This window comes from Schistocerca cancellata, chromosome 4, assembly GCF_023864275.1.
Source record: "Schistocerca cancellata isolate TAMUIC-IGC-003103 chromosome 4, iqSchCanc2.1, whole genome shotgun sequence".
In the NCBI taxonomy this organism is placed as follows: domain Eukaryota; kingdom Metazoa; phylum Arthropoda; class Insecta; order Orthoptera; family Acrididae; genus Schistocerca; species Schistocerca cancellata.
Genome location: NC_064629.1, coordinates 847607239 through 847626537, shown reverse-complemented (window position 1 = coordinate 847626537; position 19299 = coordinate 847607239). Strand labels below are relative to the sequence as shown.

Here is a 19299-nt window from a genome sequence, read left to right as displayed (position 1 = left end):
ATGAACTATTTCACTTATATACAGCAGAAAATAAAACAATTTTCTCCTTCATATTTGTTGACGTCATATTTACGGTAAGCATTATTTCCAATTGGCATAGGCTGTGTTGTACTGGATTTAAGATTAATAAATTATAATCACTATTGCTTCTTAATCAGTAGATATAAATTTAACTTATTTAAACCAATCTCCATAACATTTGTGTAGTTTAATTATAAGGAGCAGAAACATAAAGGGCTCATGGTTTATGTTTTGAGATCCATTAGCATAAAGGATAACAAGTATCAGTTTAGGATAGTTATGTATCTAAGTACAGATAATCTTTACTTCGTATATCATATATTTAGCAGTTTATACACATAGACGGGAACAAAATCTCCTATACTCTGAGACTCTGTGAAAGTTTTTTAAAATTATCACACACTGATTTTGGTTCCAGTAGTGGTAATAAAGGCAGCTCATGAACATATCAGAGAGCTGTAAACGTTCTTTACATTGTATTTGACAAAATGTCAAAAATATAGTCGTTTCACTTAACTCACAGTACATCACACACCTTTAAACATATGAATATTTAGAGATATTCCTTACAAAAGTAATATGGCATTTTTGGAGTATCAGATGAAAAACCCGAACATCTAATTTCGTATATCGTATGACACAGCTCCACAATGATCAATTGTAAGTAGTTGTAACATTCACCATGCATGAAACCTCTTTTCTACATACTATAAATATATTAACACTGGATTTAAAGTGTTTGTATACACAACAAAAACGACTGACACATTAAACTATATCATATATTGATTAAATATCTTTTTTAGAGATGTGTTTCCAGGATAAAATGCCATATGTACATTGCATAAAGTGATCATTACTTTAAGTATAAGAACATTTTACAATCATACTTAAAATTCAGGTCACTCGTAAATTATAATATTTAAAATCTGGGTTGGAAATATTGAAAGATCTATTTTTTAAACTTTACCATATTTTAGCAAGAAATTCAAGAAAATGCTAGAATGCATTTTTCTAAATTGACTCAATGATTTGCATCAGGCTTCAACAAATAAAAACAGATATGTTAAGTATCAGTTCCAGTTAGGAGTAAGTATTTAAAGTTTTGTTTTTCTAAAGCAAAAATATATTAGTGACTAAGATAACTGATTATTACAAATTGCCTGGATGTTAGGAACAATAACCACAGTTCTGTAACTATCATTTCTCACGGTTTTACATATGTACTTATTATATTAATGATATTGTGTGTATCTAATCTCAGGGTTGGAAAATGGATAAACATTAATAATACTTTTGTTCTTTGCTATGTAATTCATATTTTGCATTTTGATTCAGTGAAAAAACAATTAGAACACGTTGGTAGCAGAAGCTGGCAACATTTGAGACTAGAACACTGGCTTATAAATAATTAACTAAATTTGATTTTAGGGACCTCTCCAACAGAAGAAAATCAAAGGGAAGAAAGAAGAGATGTAGTATGATCCCAGACTTAGTGTTTCTGTGAAGGCTGATTTTGTTACAGGGTAGCAATGTATTACGAAAAGAAAACATGTAGCACATTTAAAATCCATCTTAATTATTGGAAATTACTTTGTCTTGCATGGAACACCAAAAGACCAATACAGTTTATATGCAAATCAGTTTTAGGTTTTAGTGAAACATTTGCTAAAATCAACATACTGAAACAAATATTTTACTTTGTAACAGTGTGTGCATCATAATGAAACGATCTGACTGATGAAAGCTGTGTCCCAAGTGTGGGCTCGAATTCATATCCTTTACTTAATTGACAAAACACTTATTACTTAACACTGTGCACCAGAAGTAATGCAATGGGCTTAATTTTCAGTTTCAAATTCTGCATGTTCCAGCTCAGTCATTGTAATCTGGCTTTATCGTATAAATGTGATTAATTTCTGATCACTAATCCATCTTGGAAAACCGGAGAAGCAGGAAGCAGGGACATAACAATTAAAACAAAGTCAATCATGAAAACTGTGTGAATAGACATATGTAGTATGACTGAGCATGTAGGCTGACTGAATGTGAATTTTTCAAATTGTTGAAAACATAAACATTACAGAAGAATTGTGTGTAATGATAGTGTTTCCAAATACATTAAGATTTGTACACTTCAAAGAAGTTACGACTATACAGGGGAATCTACCTTAATGCAAGAAAATAGTGTATTAATTTTTTGTGTTGGAGTCAATACGAAAAAATCATTAGTATGTGTTCATCATTGAGGGCTATAGGTTTTCGTTTGATAGATTACTGAATTACAATTTGCAAAAAAATTGTTTCATTTCCTGTTATCTGTAAATAATTTTTCTCTTATTTTGAAATGGGCGTATTCTAGTATTATACAGCTTTTCTCTACTTGTTTGATGCACATAGCACTCACCTTTTCTAATCCATACCATAAGTATCCTCTACTTACAATGATTACCACATCATCTTTATAATATGCCTACACCAAATAAATTTAAATTTACTATGCTGGTAGGTACTTTGTTTTTTCTTCTTGCATAATCTCTTTATGATATTTCTGCATGGCAAATATGGAATTCAGTTTGTTGTCAGTTCATTTGAAACTCCACTCATTTGCATCATCAGCCAGATTTCTGTCATGTATCTAAATATTGCTGGGAGTATTTGGATTTTATCACTTATAAATGTGGTAAACTATAGAAACCAAATTGCCTCAGTCAGTCCTTCATAAATGAAGACACATGATTATTTATTACCTACGTTTCCCACACATTACTTAGTTAAAATATTAGTTTTTCATGGACTTACCTGAATCATGAAACACATGTTACAGTTCTCTGAGGTCCAATACACTCAGTCTCAGAGAATGGCATATCTTTTGTAGCTAAATTTTTATTATTGAAGGATATCAGTTTTGACTGCTAATTGTTATCATTGACTTCTCATATCTATGGACTATTAATGTTCCTGTGAGTGACACAGTTTTCCAGATTTTTTGCTGCTAAGCCTAGTATTAGCACACAAATCAGAAATAATATTGTTTCGATATGTACTTCCAGCTTTGATTTCAGCAACAGAGATACATCAATTATGATTATCTTGCAGAAGACGGTGGAATTTTCTGAACTTATCAAATGTACTGAGTCATTTAAATGACCAAACTTATCTTTTGTCTTTAGGATACTGAGGTGGAAATTTTGACTACAGAGTATGTAAGTATTCTCATGCAGTAACTGAATCCTAGTGTGAAGGAAATCACAATACTCCTGTGAAATGAAATTACATTCACAAGAATAGATTTGACTACACTGTGAAATATAGAATTCCTTGATCATTGTATATTAAGAAAACGAAATAATTATGAGATCCCCAAAACTGCAGAATACAGTACCCAAAATAATTCACACTAATTACCTAGAAGTGTCATTATGGAAGATCTCAGCTTCCAGGATATATTATATCTTTAGTTCCTCAGCTGGTAGTTATTTACAGTGATGCGAATCTTCATTAGCTTTCATCATATGGCAGCCGCTCACACTCATTATGAGAAATACCTTTAGTTCAGAAAGTAATATTTCTATCATAAAACGTAGAAAACATGAGAAAAAGTATTATCCCTTTAGCAAGTGGCTCAGTGTCTATAAATTAATTAAGATACAAATTTATCATTACAGAACAATACTTACATATCCATTTTTAAACATTTGTGGATATAGCTCACATTTTACACTTGCAATCACTGAAACAAATTTATGGATCACACTAGAGCAGATTCACTTGTACTGTTTCAGTGTTAAGAATCTAAGGAGTGATGGAAACATGGTCCTGTTGGTAGATGTTCATGAACAAGAGAAAATTAAATACAACAATTACACGCAGATTATTTAACAATATAAACACTATGCACTACTAATTTCTGACAAAAGAATATTACTAACATGCAACAATTTAAGAATAATTACTGAGATTCCAAACACATGAATGAGTCATAATGCAGACACCTACATGGATCAAAATATAATACTATATTGTTGAACATAGTTTGCAGTTAGTCAGTCAAGTAATTCTGTTTTGTTTGGCATTGAATCCAGTATATACAAATAAAGTGAATTCATTTACAGTAACTGCATCAAGTAACAACAATAGAATATTTAATTTCTGTGAACCAAGAAGAATATGGAAGACAAATAATTTCTTCACATACTGAATATTTCCTTTGGAGATATTAGTATAGCCCTTGGATTATTATTACTACATTCACATTCATTTGTTTGGACAGCTTTTAGTCACCATTTTTCCTCACATTCTTATAACTTTTAAAGAATCAAAGGGAAGCTAGTTGGAATTCATTGATATGCAAAGTGTCATAATAGTTCTGGAGAACAATGTATATCACACATATTACTACTCTTAGACAACAAAGCCAGCACATTCCGTATACTTCATCACACACTGCTTTTATTACAGATCACAAGTGTTTCTTCTCATGATCATGACCACAAACACCATAAACTACATGAGATCGCGTAAAAGGTAAAAAAAAAGTATGAAGTTGATCATCAGTCATTTCTTACAAACTGAGACATGTTGCTTGTAAAGTATGCTATGAAGCATGTTCCATTCTTTGGAGGAAAACAGCATAGTTCAACTGAAGAAAAACAAAATTTAAGATACATTTCAATTGGTTGTTACTGTTGTATCAGTAATTTCATCCAAATATAAGTCATATTTTCTGAGAACATGGTTCATTTACAATTAAATACTGTGTGCAATTACTTTTAGTAAAATATTTTTCCCACAACAAAAATAACAATCTTGCAAGTTCTATTACTCATAATGATTGTATTTAGTTGTGCCACAGCACCAGTCAAATATCAAATATCAAAATTTTCATTAAAAATATGTCAGTGGGAACATAATATATGAATTTAAAAGTTAAAAAAGTAAGAAATGTATATGAAAATTACTCCACATCTGGTTAACTTATATTCCCACTTACAATGTGATTAATTTTTAATTAAATATATTATACGCCTAAACTTTAGATAAAATATATTCTTTCTGTAAAAACAACTTTCTTTTCATGCCTGGTACTTCATTATGTTGTAAATAATAGATATCTTCATAACATAGTTATTTCACATTCAGTACACTTATCTAGAAGAATTATACAAAAAATAACGTTTCATTATGTTTCATATCATGCTTGAAGACAACCCAATATCAGAAGGTAGTCAGGTGGAAGACTTTGCACTGCAGGTGGACAGACGGGGTGAACGAAAGACTGTATGTTGAAGTGTCCGTTTCCACTTGTCCTGGGTGTCTCTAAGCTTCAGCAGCCATGTTTGCTACAAGACAGTGAACATCAGAACATTAGTCTATTATCGTAAATATATACTACAGTAGTTAAATGACCGACACACTGCAAAAATTCAAGAAAGTAATACTGATTATGTTTACTTGAATAGAACTTCGTGAATAAATCTGGTAAACACATAGAGGCATTTGCTTGAAAATTCATGTGGAAACACAAAATTAACAGTTGCACTGTCACACTCCCCAATCACTGCTTAACCTTCCACCCCTCCCTCCCCCCTCTCTCTCTCTTCTCTCTCTCTACCCCCACCACACACACACACACACACACACACACACACACACACACACACACACACACACAATATTGTGATTCACATCTAGAAGGAAGGCCTCTGAGAACATGAGATGCAAAATACCCAAAAGTTCATCTTTCTTTGGAACAGAATACAATTTATAGATATATCCAGAAAGCAATGTTAAAAGGCACTTGCAAATATTCCATTTCAAGTTGTTATTAATTATGACTTTTATATACAGTGGCAAAAGTGTTTTTATGTCTCAACAATAACATTCTGTAAACACATGTATGGAATACTAACGAAATATCACTCTTAACTGTATGAAATTATTAAGAGTGTAAGTCATTACTCATACTATGTAAGATCTAATTTTAGCACATTAACTGTGTACTGATTTTAATGAACACAGTTCATACTTACCTTATCATTATTGTTATTTGTTTGCTCCTGGCTTAGGACTAAAAATAAGCTACTTTATACATGGTATCGTTAAGGTGGAATATTTATAGTCTGTGTTGCAGTGGTGTAAATTACTACTAACAGTATTTTGAATCCAGACCTTGTCATACATAGGGTTTGTTAAAACTACTTTTACATTATAGTTGTTGGTATTACAATACTCCAAAGAGATTTATTGGCTCATGAGAAGCATCATTAAAAAATAAATATACTGGCACATTGTGTCATTCCCAGATTTTATTTAGAAGATATTATTAAACTCACCACTTCGAGAGAACAAAAAAAAATCTAATCAATAATCTCATTTCGTTTCAAGTGATTTCCCAGGCATTTCCAGTATTGTTGAAATCGTTTTTGCTTCACCAAAGTCCAATCCAGTTTCTTTTAGTTTCTTAATGCTGTACAGAATGGCACAGACTTTACTTTGTATCTGTTTACAATGAGTGATTATAATATCAGTCAATAGAAGTATCAATGAAAATCTAGAATCATGTAGGACTCAATATATATTGATCTACTAATCAGAACTTAATGTTTTAACCGTTTTGGTGCTAGTTGTTCAATGGTTGGTTTCATTATATAGATAGCACCACTGAAGTCAAAGGAACATAACTGATACCACACCATAGGAGGATATTCAGTACTGTCTTATGCCTTACATATGAAAACCATTAAAGGGGCATGGAAACTCTCTATTACAAACCTTTAATAACAAAATTGGTTCAAAATTTAATAAATGGATACAGATTTCCCTATGTAGTGTTATATATGAATATCTGACACCAAAATGATTGTTACGCAATTTCTGTTAAGTTGCCATAGATGCTTTGATAAACAGCTTCTTCAAATATATTACGAAAATGAGAACTGGTTTGAGTAAAATAGGATAATAAGTGGATGATAAATCCTATATCTACATTTGTAGATTCAACTGGCAATTTTATTATGTTTAAAAATACAACTTCTATTGGTTTATTACAAACATGCAATTTAGAGAGAGTGCCACTGGATTAGGAGGCCTACTTTCCCACACATTCACATATTATTTACCAAAAACTCAACTTCTGTCTTTGCAAAAGATGAAACGTATAAAAAATTAATGACACATCAGTATGCAACAGAACTATTTCATACCTCTAGGTAACTAGTTTATCTACTTCTGTGGTGTATATTACACAAATGGAATAACATATTGTGACATATAGAGTGTGGGTCTCTTTAAGACTGCAATTATTATATGTTATTGTACATATATTTCGAAGAAGAGGAGACATGATGGCCAAGAAGCTTTCAAAAAATGGTTCAAATGGCTCTGAGCACTATGGGACTTAACATATATGGTCATCAGTCCCCTAGAACTTAGAACTACTTAAACCTAACTAACCTAAGGACATCACACAACACCCAGTCATTACGAGGCAGAGAAAATCCCTGATCCCGCCGGGAATCGAACCCGGGAACCCGGGTGCGGGAAGCGAGAACGCTACTGCACGACCACGAGGTGCGGACGGAAGAGGCTTTCCTAAGGCCTTATTTACGAGGGTGAGTCAAACGAAAACCTTAAATTTTTTTTTAATATTATTTATTGTGCAGAAGTGGTACAAAGCAGTATCAGTTTTCAACATAATCTCCCCCTCGCTCAATGCAAGTCCTCCAGCGTTTACAAAGTGCATAAATTCCTTTAGAAAAAAATTCTTTTGGTAGTCTGCGCAACCACTCATGTACCGCATGGTGTACCTCTTCATGAGAACAGAACTTTTTTCCTCCCATTGCGTCTTTGAGTGGTCCAAACATATGGAAATCACTTGGGGCAAGGTCTTGTGTGTATAGTGGATGAGAAAGACACTAAAAATGCAGGTCTGTGATTGTTGCAACTGTTGTATGGGCAGTGTGGGGCTTGCATTGTCATGTTGCAAAAGGACACCTGCTGACAGCAATCCACCTCCCTTTGACTTGACTGCAGGGCGCAGATGACTTTTTAGGAGATTTGTGTATGATACACTGATGACAGTGGTCTCTCTAGGCATGTAATGCTCCAAAATGACGCCTTTTTCGCCCAAAAAGAGAGTCACCATAACCTTCCCTGCTGATGGTTCTGTTATAAACTTCTTTGGTTTTGGTGATGAGGAATGGAGCCATTCCTTGCTCACCCTCTTCATTTTCGGTTGGTGGAAGTGCACCCAGGTTCCGTACCCAGTAACGATTCTTGCAAGGAAGCCATCACCTTTTCGTTGAAAGAGCCGAAGAAGTTCTTCACAAGCACCAACAAGTCGTTCTCTCATTTCAGAAGTCAGCTGCCATGGCACACATCTTGTAGACACTTTGTGAAACTGGAGCACATCATGCACAATGTGGTGTGCTGACCCATGACTAATCTGCAAACATGTTGCAATGTCATTCAGTGCCACTCGGCAGTTTTCCTTCACTATAGCTTCAACTGCTGCAATGTTCTGTGAAGTCACAACTCGTTGTTCGTAACCTGGACGAGGAGCATCTTCCACTGAAGTCACACCATTTGCGAACATCCTACTCCATTCGTAGACCTGCTGCTGTGACAAACATGCATCACCGTACTGAACCTTCATTCGTCGATGAATTTCAATAGGTTTAACACCTTCACTACGCAAAAACCGAATAACAGAACGCTGTTCTTCCCTGGTGCAAATTGCAAGTGGGGCGGCCATCTTTACACTGATACTGCGAAGGTATGTGTGCAATTGTGCTGCCACCTACAGGCCATTCTGCGTGCTGCTTGTAGCACACTTACCAACTCACAGGATAACGGCGCGAAATTTCGATTTGTTATTACAAATTCAGGTTTTCATTTGACTTACCCTCGTATTCAAGACTAGTTTTGATAATACATAGTCTTCTGGTCACACTATTTATACAACCCGGTTTAAAAAAAACTATAAATAATACAATGGTATGCTGAAAGGTTATGCCTTTTGAATATTGGTGGAGATGTTACATGACATGTATATTGGTTAATCGAGTTTACCGCTTTGCTGACGCAAGTTGCTAACCTGTTGCACTAGAGGGCGCCGAATGGTAGTACATTAAATGGTTCTACGTAAGTCAGTGAATAAGATACAGCGTGTTGCAATCGAGCTCCTAACAGCACAAATCGTGCCTGCAATAGAAATCTGTAGAACAGTGACAGCTGTGTATGGTGATGTGGTGATGATTGCATTGACATAAGTAATGCACGAAACTGGGTTGTTGATGCTTGTAATGAAGGAAACTTATGTGACACAGATCACAATGGACGATAAAGTTGGGCACACAATGTGACCCATCAGAATCAGGTTGGTGAACTCATCAGAGAAAATCGTTGGGTAATATACGTAGACACAGTGCTGCAACATCTGCAACTATCTGATGGCTATCCTCAATACAACCCTGTCCTATTTCCAAAACTTTATGAACTATTTTCAAGACTTCACCTCGATACTGATGAAGTGGTGGAAGCAGAGGTGAGATTTTGGCTCTGTCAACAAAGTCCAACAGTTTACAGCGATGGTATCACAAACTAGTCTCTGGTTGGGAGAAATATGTTTGTTCTCAGAGTGACTATGTTGATAAATTAATATGGAAGTATGAAGAATAAAGATGAAAAATGTTAATAAAGTTGGTTTTATTTAAAAAGTTTTAAGAGATTTCACATAAAAAAATCGGAATTATTATTTTTCAGCATGCCCTCGTATATGCCAGTAATGCTCAGTATACAAAGACAAATACAGAACCTTGAAAACAAAACTTACATACTGTGGTCATAGTGACTTTCTATTGCGAACTGTAATCACCACATAGTATGAATTATTAAATGTTGTTCAAATGTCTTGATGTACAGAGAAATATAAGGGCTTAATACTTTAGCAAATAAAAGATGTATCTACATTATGTGATCCAAAGTATCTGGACATCCCCAGAAACACACGTTTTCCATATTAGGTGCATTGTGCTGCCGCCTACTGCCCTACTCCGTATCAGCGACCTCAGTAGTCATTAGACATTGTAAGGGAGCACAATGGGGTGCTCCGCGGAACTCACGGACTTCGAATGTGATCAGATGATTGAGTGTCACTTGTGTCATACGTCTGTACGCGATATTGCCACACTCCTAAACATCCCTAGGTTCACCGTTTCCGATGTGATGGTGAAGAAGAAACGTGAAGGGACACGTACAACACAAAAGCGACCTCGTCTGTTGACTGACGGAGACCACCGACAGCTGAAGAGGGTTGTAATGCATGATAGGCAGACATCTATCCCGATCATCACACAGGAATTCCAAACTGAATCAGGATCCACTGCTAGTACTATAACAGTTTGGCGGGAGGTGAGAAAACTTTCATTTCATGGTCGAACGGCTGCTCATACGCCGCACATCACGCCTGTAAATACCAAGCGACGCCTCGCTTGGTGTAAGGAGCTTAAACATTGGGCAATTGAACAGGGGAAAAATGTTGTGTGGAGTGAAGAACCACGGTACACAATGTGGCGATCCTATGGCAGGGTATGGGTGTGGTGAATGCCTGGTGATCGCCACCTGCCAGCATGTGTAGTGTCAACACTAAAATTCGGAGGTGGTGGTGTTATTTTGTGTTAGTGTCTTTCATGGAAGCACAGGCCTATATTGATGTTTTAAGCACCTTCTTGCTTCCCACTGTTGAAGAGCAATTCGGGGATGGCAACTGCATCTTTCAACACGATCGAGCACCTGTTCATAATGCACGGCCTGTGGGGGAGTGGTTACTCGACAATAACATTCCTGTAACAGACTGGCCTGCACAGAGTCCTGACCTGAATCCTATAGAACACCTTTGGGATGTTTTGGAGTGCCGACTTCGTGAAGGCCTCACCGACCGACATCCATACCTCTCCCCTTTGCAGCACTCCGTGAAGAATGGACTGCTATTCCCCAAGACACATTCCAGCACTTGATTGAATGTATGCCTGCGAGAGTGGAAGCTGTCATCAAGGCTAATTGTGGGCTAACACCATATTGAATTCCAGGATTACCGACGGAGGGCGCCACGAACTTGTAAGTCATTTTCAGCCAGGTGTCCGGATACTTTTGATCACATAGTGTACATAACATACTGAGAATATGTATACAGAGTCAACCTGAGCTCTTACTGAGAAACTTTGAGAGGTTGTTCAGGGATGTTTTCTGAGTATTTGGTCGAAAGGGATCGAGGGTTTCTGATGGCTTGTTACAATGTAATTATGAAATTATCATTTATTCACTTTGTTATCACAATTGGCTTTGTTTCTGTGAAAATACCCGCACAACAGTTAATAAATCTGTAATGTGGATTCACCAAAAGACCGAACACAAAACGCCTATGTGTAGATGCGAAAGTAATGTGATGTGATCACTGTCACTGTGCGAACAACCCAGCCCAGCATCACTGTGCAACTCTTCCATTGCATTCATCAACACTACTAATAAAGTGCATATTGGCCAACTCTTCATCAGTAAATGTACCCATACTGCTGTGTATCAGTATTGACACACAACCAACACTGGCAGAAAAACAAACCCGAGACAGCATCGAGCAATACCGACTGCAAGTTTCAAGACTAAGAGCAAAAGTGGCTGTTACTGTTGACAACAGAAAGTAGTATGACTCAATGGAACAAACGTCACATGCATATACTGTGATGTTAATACTGATGATTATGGTAAAAAATTAAACCAAATGCAACAAGTCTGCAACAAGCCACCAGAGTCCATGTCTTTATACCAAAGTACTCAGAGTAAATGAATACAAATAAAAAACTCTTAAATTTTAAATTACCTTGTAAAAACCAGAATATGAGCTCACAAAAAACGAACATAGTCTCACTGAACAAATTTATTTTAGAAAATAATGAGGAAATCTAGTCTGAATGTATTAGAATGCATTTGCAATATTATTCAACTATGATCCATAAATACAAGGAAATACACAAGCCAGTAGTGTATTCATATTAGAGATGGGCAAACTCGTTTATACTTGGAAAATAGTTCACTGGCAATAGTTCGTCTTTGGGAACTGTTCTGTTCCTCTTTTACCTAATTGTGGATTCTTAATGTATTTATGGATTTTAGACAAGTTTCCAGAAGAAATATTAACTACACACAAGTATTACTTACGATAAATTCATGGACTGCCTTTGTAGACAGGTTGTTTACTTCCATTTTCTTAGCTGAATGTGTGCTTCGAAAGTATCACATTAGTCGTCTGACAAGATGGGCCAGTGACCGCAAGCCTCGAAGGAGAGGCTAGAGTAAATCGAACGGAATTTCACATTACGGGACCCGTTTAGAACCCAGCAAGGACCACCAGAGCCATCATTAACTTTCGAGGCAAGCTCGTAATCGTAGCAGGTACAATGTCTTCGTTTTCCCTTTGCTTACAAAAAATAATATATATTCATGGCTGCTTTACTAGCATAAAATAACTGATAGTAAACTGTCATCTGTCAATGCAACGTTAACAGTTCTCTTTCACAATGTGCAGGTGTGTAAATTAACTACACATCTAATTGCCATACTATTTGTGTGGGTAGTGAAGACTTATTTGGAAAAATCACTACTTCTGACACAGGTCAGAGAAATAGGGTACTAAAATCAAAAGTTTCGTGTCAGAAATGGGGACAAGTACATAAATATGCTCGGATATTATCGAAACTTTCTAAGTGAAAAGTAACAAGACTCTTTTTTCCAAAACTTTCATGACACAGCACGTATCAGTGCTTTGAAGAACTTTACAGCAGTTTGATTTGTAGTCATTTTCCTTACCAGTATGTAAATCGAAGCACGATATTGTGCCACTTCAGAAACCAAAGAACCATATTTGGATTTCAGAACTCTTTCAAAACATTATATATGTACATCAGATTTCTGAAAAATCGTTTATGGTTTCTGTCTCCTGTCCTTTTGCCTTAATCTTCTGAATCAAAAACGGAACAGCCACTACACTGAATCGTGATGAAAATATAAAAGGATTCAAGAATCGATCAGTCATCCCAGAAATTATGACTAACATGTCTGAACAGTTCATTTGGAATAAAATAAAAATATCTTTATCCAGATTAGATTTGATGACAAAATAATGAAGACCGTGGCATGAATATGAAGATGTCAACAATGCTCAGCACCTAATTTCTAAAGTAAAGGTTGTAAACTATCTGGCTCAGAAAGATGTCAAGATTATACATCACTGTAACAAATAATTAACAAAGAAGAGTAGCAAATATATGGCGGATTGTATCATAGTATTCCCACAAGGTTCCAGGGCAAAAAAGATGCTTTTTCAAAGAATAAGTAGCCTTAAAACAAAAAGTGATTTCGCCATTGTATTTACTTCACATGATTACTAAATAGTAGATGTGTAGCTTGTATTAACAAAGTTAATGGAACAGGAGTGTATTAATAATAAAATTGAAAAAGAAATAATATTTTGTTAGAAAGCTACTTCTAAACAATGCTTTTTTTAAATGTAAGGACGATTACATGCCATACAATGATCTTTTAAATGGAACGACACTATTTCTCCTTTTCCCACTGTGCCAGAATCATACACAACTCATTTTCTTGTGCAAAGAATCAAAAATCACAAATAAATCAAATTTGAAAGTACAAAGCTTCCTAAGCAGCATTTTTTACTTTTGCAAAAATTCGAAAATTGTGAGTTTCATTAAAACTTTCTAACACTACAATTAACAAAATATTGAAAGTTATCCCAAAAATGTGTCATTAAACCAAGCAGATGTAACTTCATCTACAAACAAAAAAATCAATGGCTGCTCATTTAATTGGTCAACCAAAAAAACAACTTGCCTTGTGATACACATGTGTTCTACAGCGGATCAAAATGACGAAGAGATACACAAATTTATCTTTCTGTTGGCTGAAATATATGTATGCATTACAGATAGCTTAATTTTTACAGAAGTTACATAGTTATAAAAAAGTTGAACAAGAATGTGTGACTATAGAATTAAGAACGCCTCCAGTCAAGAGAAACTGAGACGAGAATGAGGAGTGGAGGAACTAGATCGAAGAACGAGACTAAGGCAGAAACGAGGCCAGCCAAAGTGGACTGTGAACCACAGTTCCTGGGAGCAAGACCAACCATGACCATAGTGAACTGTGAATGATAGTTCTCAGAACAAGACCAACCATGATTGACTTGAGCAGTGAACAACCGTTCCTTAAAAGTCATTCCTTGGTCTTTTCATTTGCTTTAGTGAACCATTCCTTTGGACCCCATTCATTCATGGATGACCCAGCTCCGATCCATATATACAATGGCTAATTATTACTGATATTGTCCATGCACAGTAACTCATGTAAATGTACTCAACTTGGATTCAATTTTAATTTTGACATGGCTATTTTCGATGATATTTCATACAATGTATGTCTGAATATTTGGGAAGTCGTCCCCTGTTTTTTTACGTAACTTCAAAGTTTTTGATATTAAATCTCACAGAATTTCATAAATTATATTTTAATTAAATATATTTAACTCTTTTGAGGTAGCACCCAAGTTTCATTTGGGCAATGGCTACAGGCTCTTTTTTGATCAAACGTTTATTATCTCAAATATTGGTACAAGCATGTACCTTTGGGCATGTTCCTCAGGCTTTCCTGCTTTGACAACTATAGTAAAGTTCACCAGGTAGATAGCCTTATTGGATTCGAATAACTGAGCGACTGCCAAGTAAACTTAATATATCTGACACTATTTGAACATTTTCCAGCATGTTTTAGGTAGATAGGTCTTTAAATTGGTAAGCATTAAACTATAATGTTTAAGCTTTTATATGTCCATCCTTTTAGCAGGATGTCTTTAGGACAATGGCCGTTTACTATTGTGACAAAAAATCAAACACCTACAGCCCTACGGCTGCAAAAGTTTCGTAAAATGTTTAATGCTTCATGGTTTATGACGATAACAGCTTGCTGTTACAAGTTGGTACGACTTGATTATGTAAGTTCTGATATCAAACTTTTATATATGTTTCTTGATTTAATCAGTAATACCATATTTGTATATATTCTGAACTCCGTTGTTGTGTTAATAGCTGACCATGAATTGATAGTATTATCAAAATTAGTAACGAGTAAATTAAATCATATTACAGCTTTTAGCAGTCATGTCTTCTTTTGTCAGATACTTTCAAGCTGTGGATCAACACCTTTACACAATATCTTGTAAATACAGTAGTGTCACAGTGCAAATATCACAGATAATAAAACAGAAAGAACAGAATAAAAGAGATGTTTGTTTCTTGTTTTTTTTAATGCATTAACAATTACATTTTCACTATTTAAACTAATGAAATATTGAAAGTTTAAGATTAAATTAATGAACACAATATCTAGATATTCCTAACTGTATCAAAGTCTTCTAGTCATATTCCAGACATTTATTGTGTCTCATGATTTACAGATATCCCGTATGTGTTGCTGTAAGTAAACATGTCCAAAAAGTACATCATGTCTGATTTATATTTCTACAACAAGTCAGCCCTGTGCCAGCAAGAGGTGTGAGGTTTGCGCTCTCATAAACATAAGTTATTTAGCACATAATAACAGTTAGTCTAGTACATATTACTCAGTAAATACGTTTACTAGAGGGTTTTTGAAGCCGGCTACTAACGATTTCACTTTTTTATGTATTATTTTATAAAATGTGAAATGACCATAAAGTTGGGTTGTAGCCAATTCATACTTCATTTTATATTTTGGTGCAGCAAACATAGTAGTTGACAGTCTCGTTAAATCTTTTTTTCTTCCCATCAGTTTAAGTAGGACTTATCCCTTCATTATTTGGTACATGTTTCTGGAAGGAAGTGTAAATTTTATTTCTCTTGGCTCTGAAAATTTGCACAAGTAGTTCGTTTACATACAGTTGTTTGAGTATATAGGATAAATTTGCGTAAATGTATTTTTCTCGTTTGTCGGTTACGTAACTGACTTATTCTTGCCAAATTATTATTTAGTCATGAGCAAAACGTGCCTCACATGCTGGAGAATTGTTAGTTCTGAGGTGTAGTGTGACAGAATCTGTAATTTTTTTCTTTGACTGTTGCGGCGAGAGAATTGGGGAAGTACATGAGCTCTTCTGTGGTTTTGTAGAATATGCAGTAGAAATAGAAAGACAGAGGAACAGGAGGGGAAAAGTGCTGCTTTATAGGCTGAATTAGAAAAGCTAAGAACCGTCTGGACAGGTTAAGAAGGGACAAGGGTGAAGAAAGGTGGGAAGAGGCAACAGATAATAGAAGGAACAGTTATGGGAATGCTTCTGAGATCATTTTTGTTATTGTGAGAGATACCGTGTGGTTATAATTAAAGTGCAGCTACTCAGAAAGGTCCATTGTGGGCTGTAACTATGGTATGGCAGTGAACCTTGGTGGATAAGCTAATGTGTAAATGCAGAACTGATTTATGCTGGAGAAAATTAGTCCAACTTTGGCCAGTAGGTGCACATCTGGCGTCGCGAAAGCAAGGCAAACATACAGAAATGTTCCCATACGTAATAGATTAGGAACGGGATGGGCGCAGAAAAGGTCAAACAACCAAGAAAGGCATAATGCTGGCTTTATTATTAACTGCCGCTTACACGGTTTGTTCATTAGGAGTATCGGAGATATTTACGAGATGCTGCATCTGTAACATGGCGTGATCAACAATCACTTGCGGCAGTTCCTGTGGAATCAGAGCAACGTTCTCCTGGATACTGGCCTTGAGATCAGGTAGGAACTGAACAAGTCCCTAGTAAACACGTTCTTTTAGATAGCTCCAGAGCCAAAAGGCACATGGTTTTAGATCAGGTGATCTTGCAGGCCATGCATCTGAAAATCTCTGGAAACAATACGTTCGTGGAAGTTTGCATTCAGCACATATTTCACTGGGCAAGTGACATGAGATGTTGCCCAATCTTGCATGAAAACAGTGGTTTCCACACAACTGCTGTACAAGGAGGTCCCGATATCTTGCATACGTCACGGTACACCTGACAGGCGCTCTTGGTGTATTCTCTTCAAAGAAGAACGGACCGAGAGTAAAAGTGCTTGTGAATGCACACCACACAGTCACAGATGGTGGGCACAATGGCTCTTTGCACAACACTCGGTTTATCAGTACCCCACATTCGGCAGTTCTGTGTATTCACTGCACCATGTAATATAAAATGTGCCTCGTCGCTCCTCAGAATATGGACCGGCCATATATCGTCAACTTCGATCCGTGCCAGAAACTAAAAAGCAAATTCAGAACATTGGTGCGGATCATGAGGTTTTAGTTGCTGCACCGTCTGGATCTTGTACAGGTACTAATGTAAAATAGACCGCAAAAATTTCCGTACTGTTGACTTTGAGATGGACAGTTCTCGTGGCACTTCACAAGCGCCAGTACTAATCGGGCCACGAGATGCGTGGTCAGTTACAGCAACACCTACCTCGTCGGTACCTTTCATCGTGATAGGACGCCTTCATCTTCCAGCTGCCGCACCAAGTTCATCTGTGTTTTTGAACTGCTTTATCATCTTCTTTGAACCATTTGGGACGTTGAAGTTTAGGGGTGCTCAGCGCCGATGTTATCAGCGCTTGAACCCTTTGATAATATCGAGCCTTTCTTCAGACCTTTCAGTGGGCGATACTCTCTCAATACATCACTGTAATTGCCGCCGTTTACGTAAAACAGTTTCACTAACAGCGCACGGTCTCTTTTCTCGATAGCTATACTGTTCACTCGCGTTATGGCTTGTCTAGTGAAAGCGTGAATGTCATACCGTCATACAAACAGTGTACAGCGCCAGATTTTTACCTGGTGGCCACAACTGGAACTAATTTGCTTGCCAGCGTAAATCGGGTCTGCGTTACTGCATCACTGTATCTACCAAGTTTCGTTATCATTATTACAGCCCACACTGGACCTCCGTGGGTAGCTGCACTTTAATTATAACCACCTGGTAAGGCAGACCTTTTGATTTAGTCATAAAGGAATGAAAATCAGACAGTTGTAAGGGTAGTCAGGGCACAACAAACCTTCAGCAATAAATGGCAAAGGCAATATAGGGAAGTCAGTAAAGAGAAATAATGTTTTGTTGTTAGACAGTTCTCATGCTAGCGGTGCAGGCCTACTTTTGCAGAACGAACTTGGATCAGAATACCAAGGCACCAATCCAAGTAGCTGTCTGCATCAAATGACAGAAGTTTTAGAATCACTGTGTGAAGACTTTGCGAAAGGAGACACCACGGTTATAGTGGGTGGGCTAGGAAATAGGGCTAGCAGATATAATAAGTTCAATAGAGCGCGAGACCTGGTAAAGAAATATAGCATTAGCATCGAGACATACCGGCATTCAATTTATATCTGTTCTGAGTGACCATGACCAACCTCATTTTAAATATTTTGTCGGAATGATAATTTGGAGCAGGAACCGCTGTTTATGACCTGCTCATATAGCGTAACTCGCAGCGCAGTAGCTTCTGAGACAACGAGGTGAGTCAGATCTGGCTCGAATCTACACGGCGGATTTATAACTGGGCTGATACACCGCCAGCCTGGGTGTGGGTTTTAGGTTTCCCATGCTCGTTTAGGCAAATGCTGAGTTGGTCCCCAAACTCTGCCTCAAAGAATACGATACACAGCCAGTTAGAACATGATAACACACATAACAAAACAGGCGAATGGCACACATGACATCCACTCCTTAGGTTACCTAGACGACTGTGGCGTCAGGAAGGGTACCTGGCCACAGAGTTTAATAATAAAGTAAAATGTGCCATACCCTGGACAAGCAGACCCCATACTTGACGGGATAAACACTACGGAAACGAACAAGAACACGAAAGAGGCACCAATGCTTACGCTGGGTGGAGAAGCACTTACTGACGTGGTTCCTGTTGATTGTTTTAGTAAATGGGCTTAAACTTGTCATGGCCTTCACTTCATCAGGAAACGGAAGGGTGAATTTCCTTGGCTAATACCAGAAAGCCTAAGGGTAGAGGCACTGTCATGAGTAGTGGACACAGGAAAGACGCTGCAGTACAGACGAATGCTCCTCATACCACGAATGTACTGTCCTGGCTTTGTAAATGGATGCATTATCGTCCTGAAACATGGCATCATTGTTGGGAAACAACATTTGAAGAATGGGGTGAACCTGATCACCTAAAATGTTCACATAACCGTTGACTG

General features: G+C 36.7%; 1 protein-coding gene across 1 annotated transcript in view; it reads right to left on the bottom strand.

Annotated features, from left to right (window-relative positions):
• Nucleotides 1–1279: 1279 nt before the first annotated feature.
• The window catches only part of LOC126184957 (pleckstrin homology domain-containing family G member 7-like), a 196878-nt gene continuing 178858 nt past the window's right edge, over nucleotides 1280–19299 (bottom strand). The window contains exon 8 of the mRNA XM_049927632.1: nucleotides 1280–5363. Coding sequence (XP_049783589.1) covers nucleotides 5250–5363 — 114 coding nt within the window. The 3' untranslated portion in view covers nucleotides 1280–5249. The remainder of the gene's footprint in view (nucleotides 5364–19299) is intronic.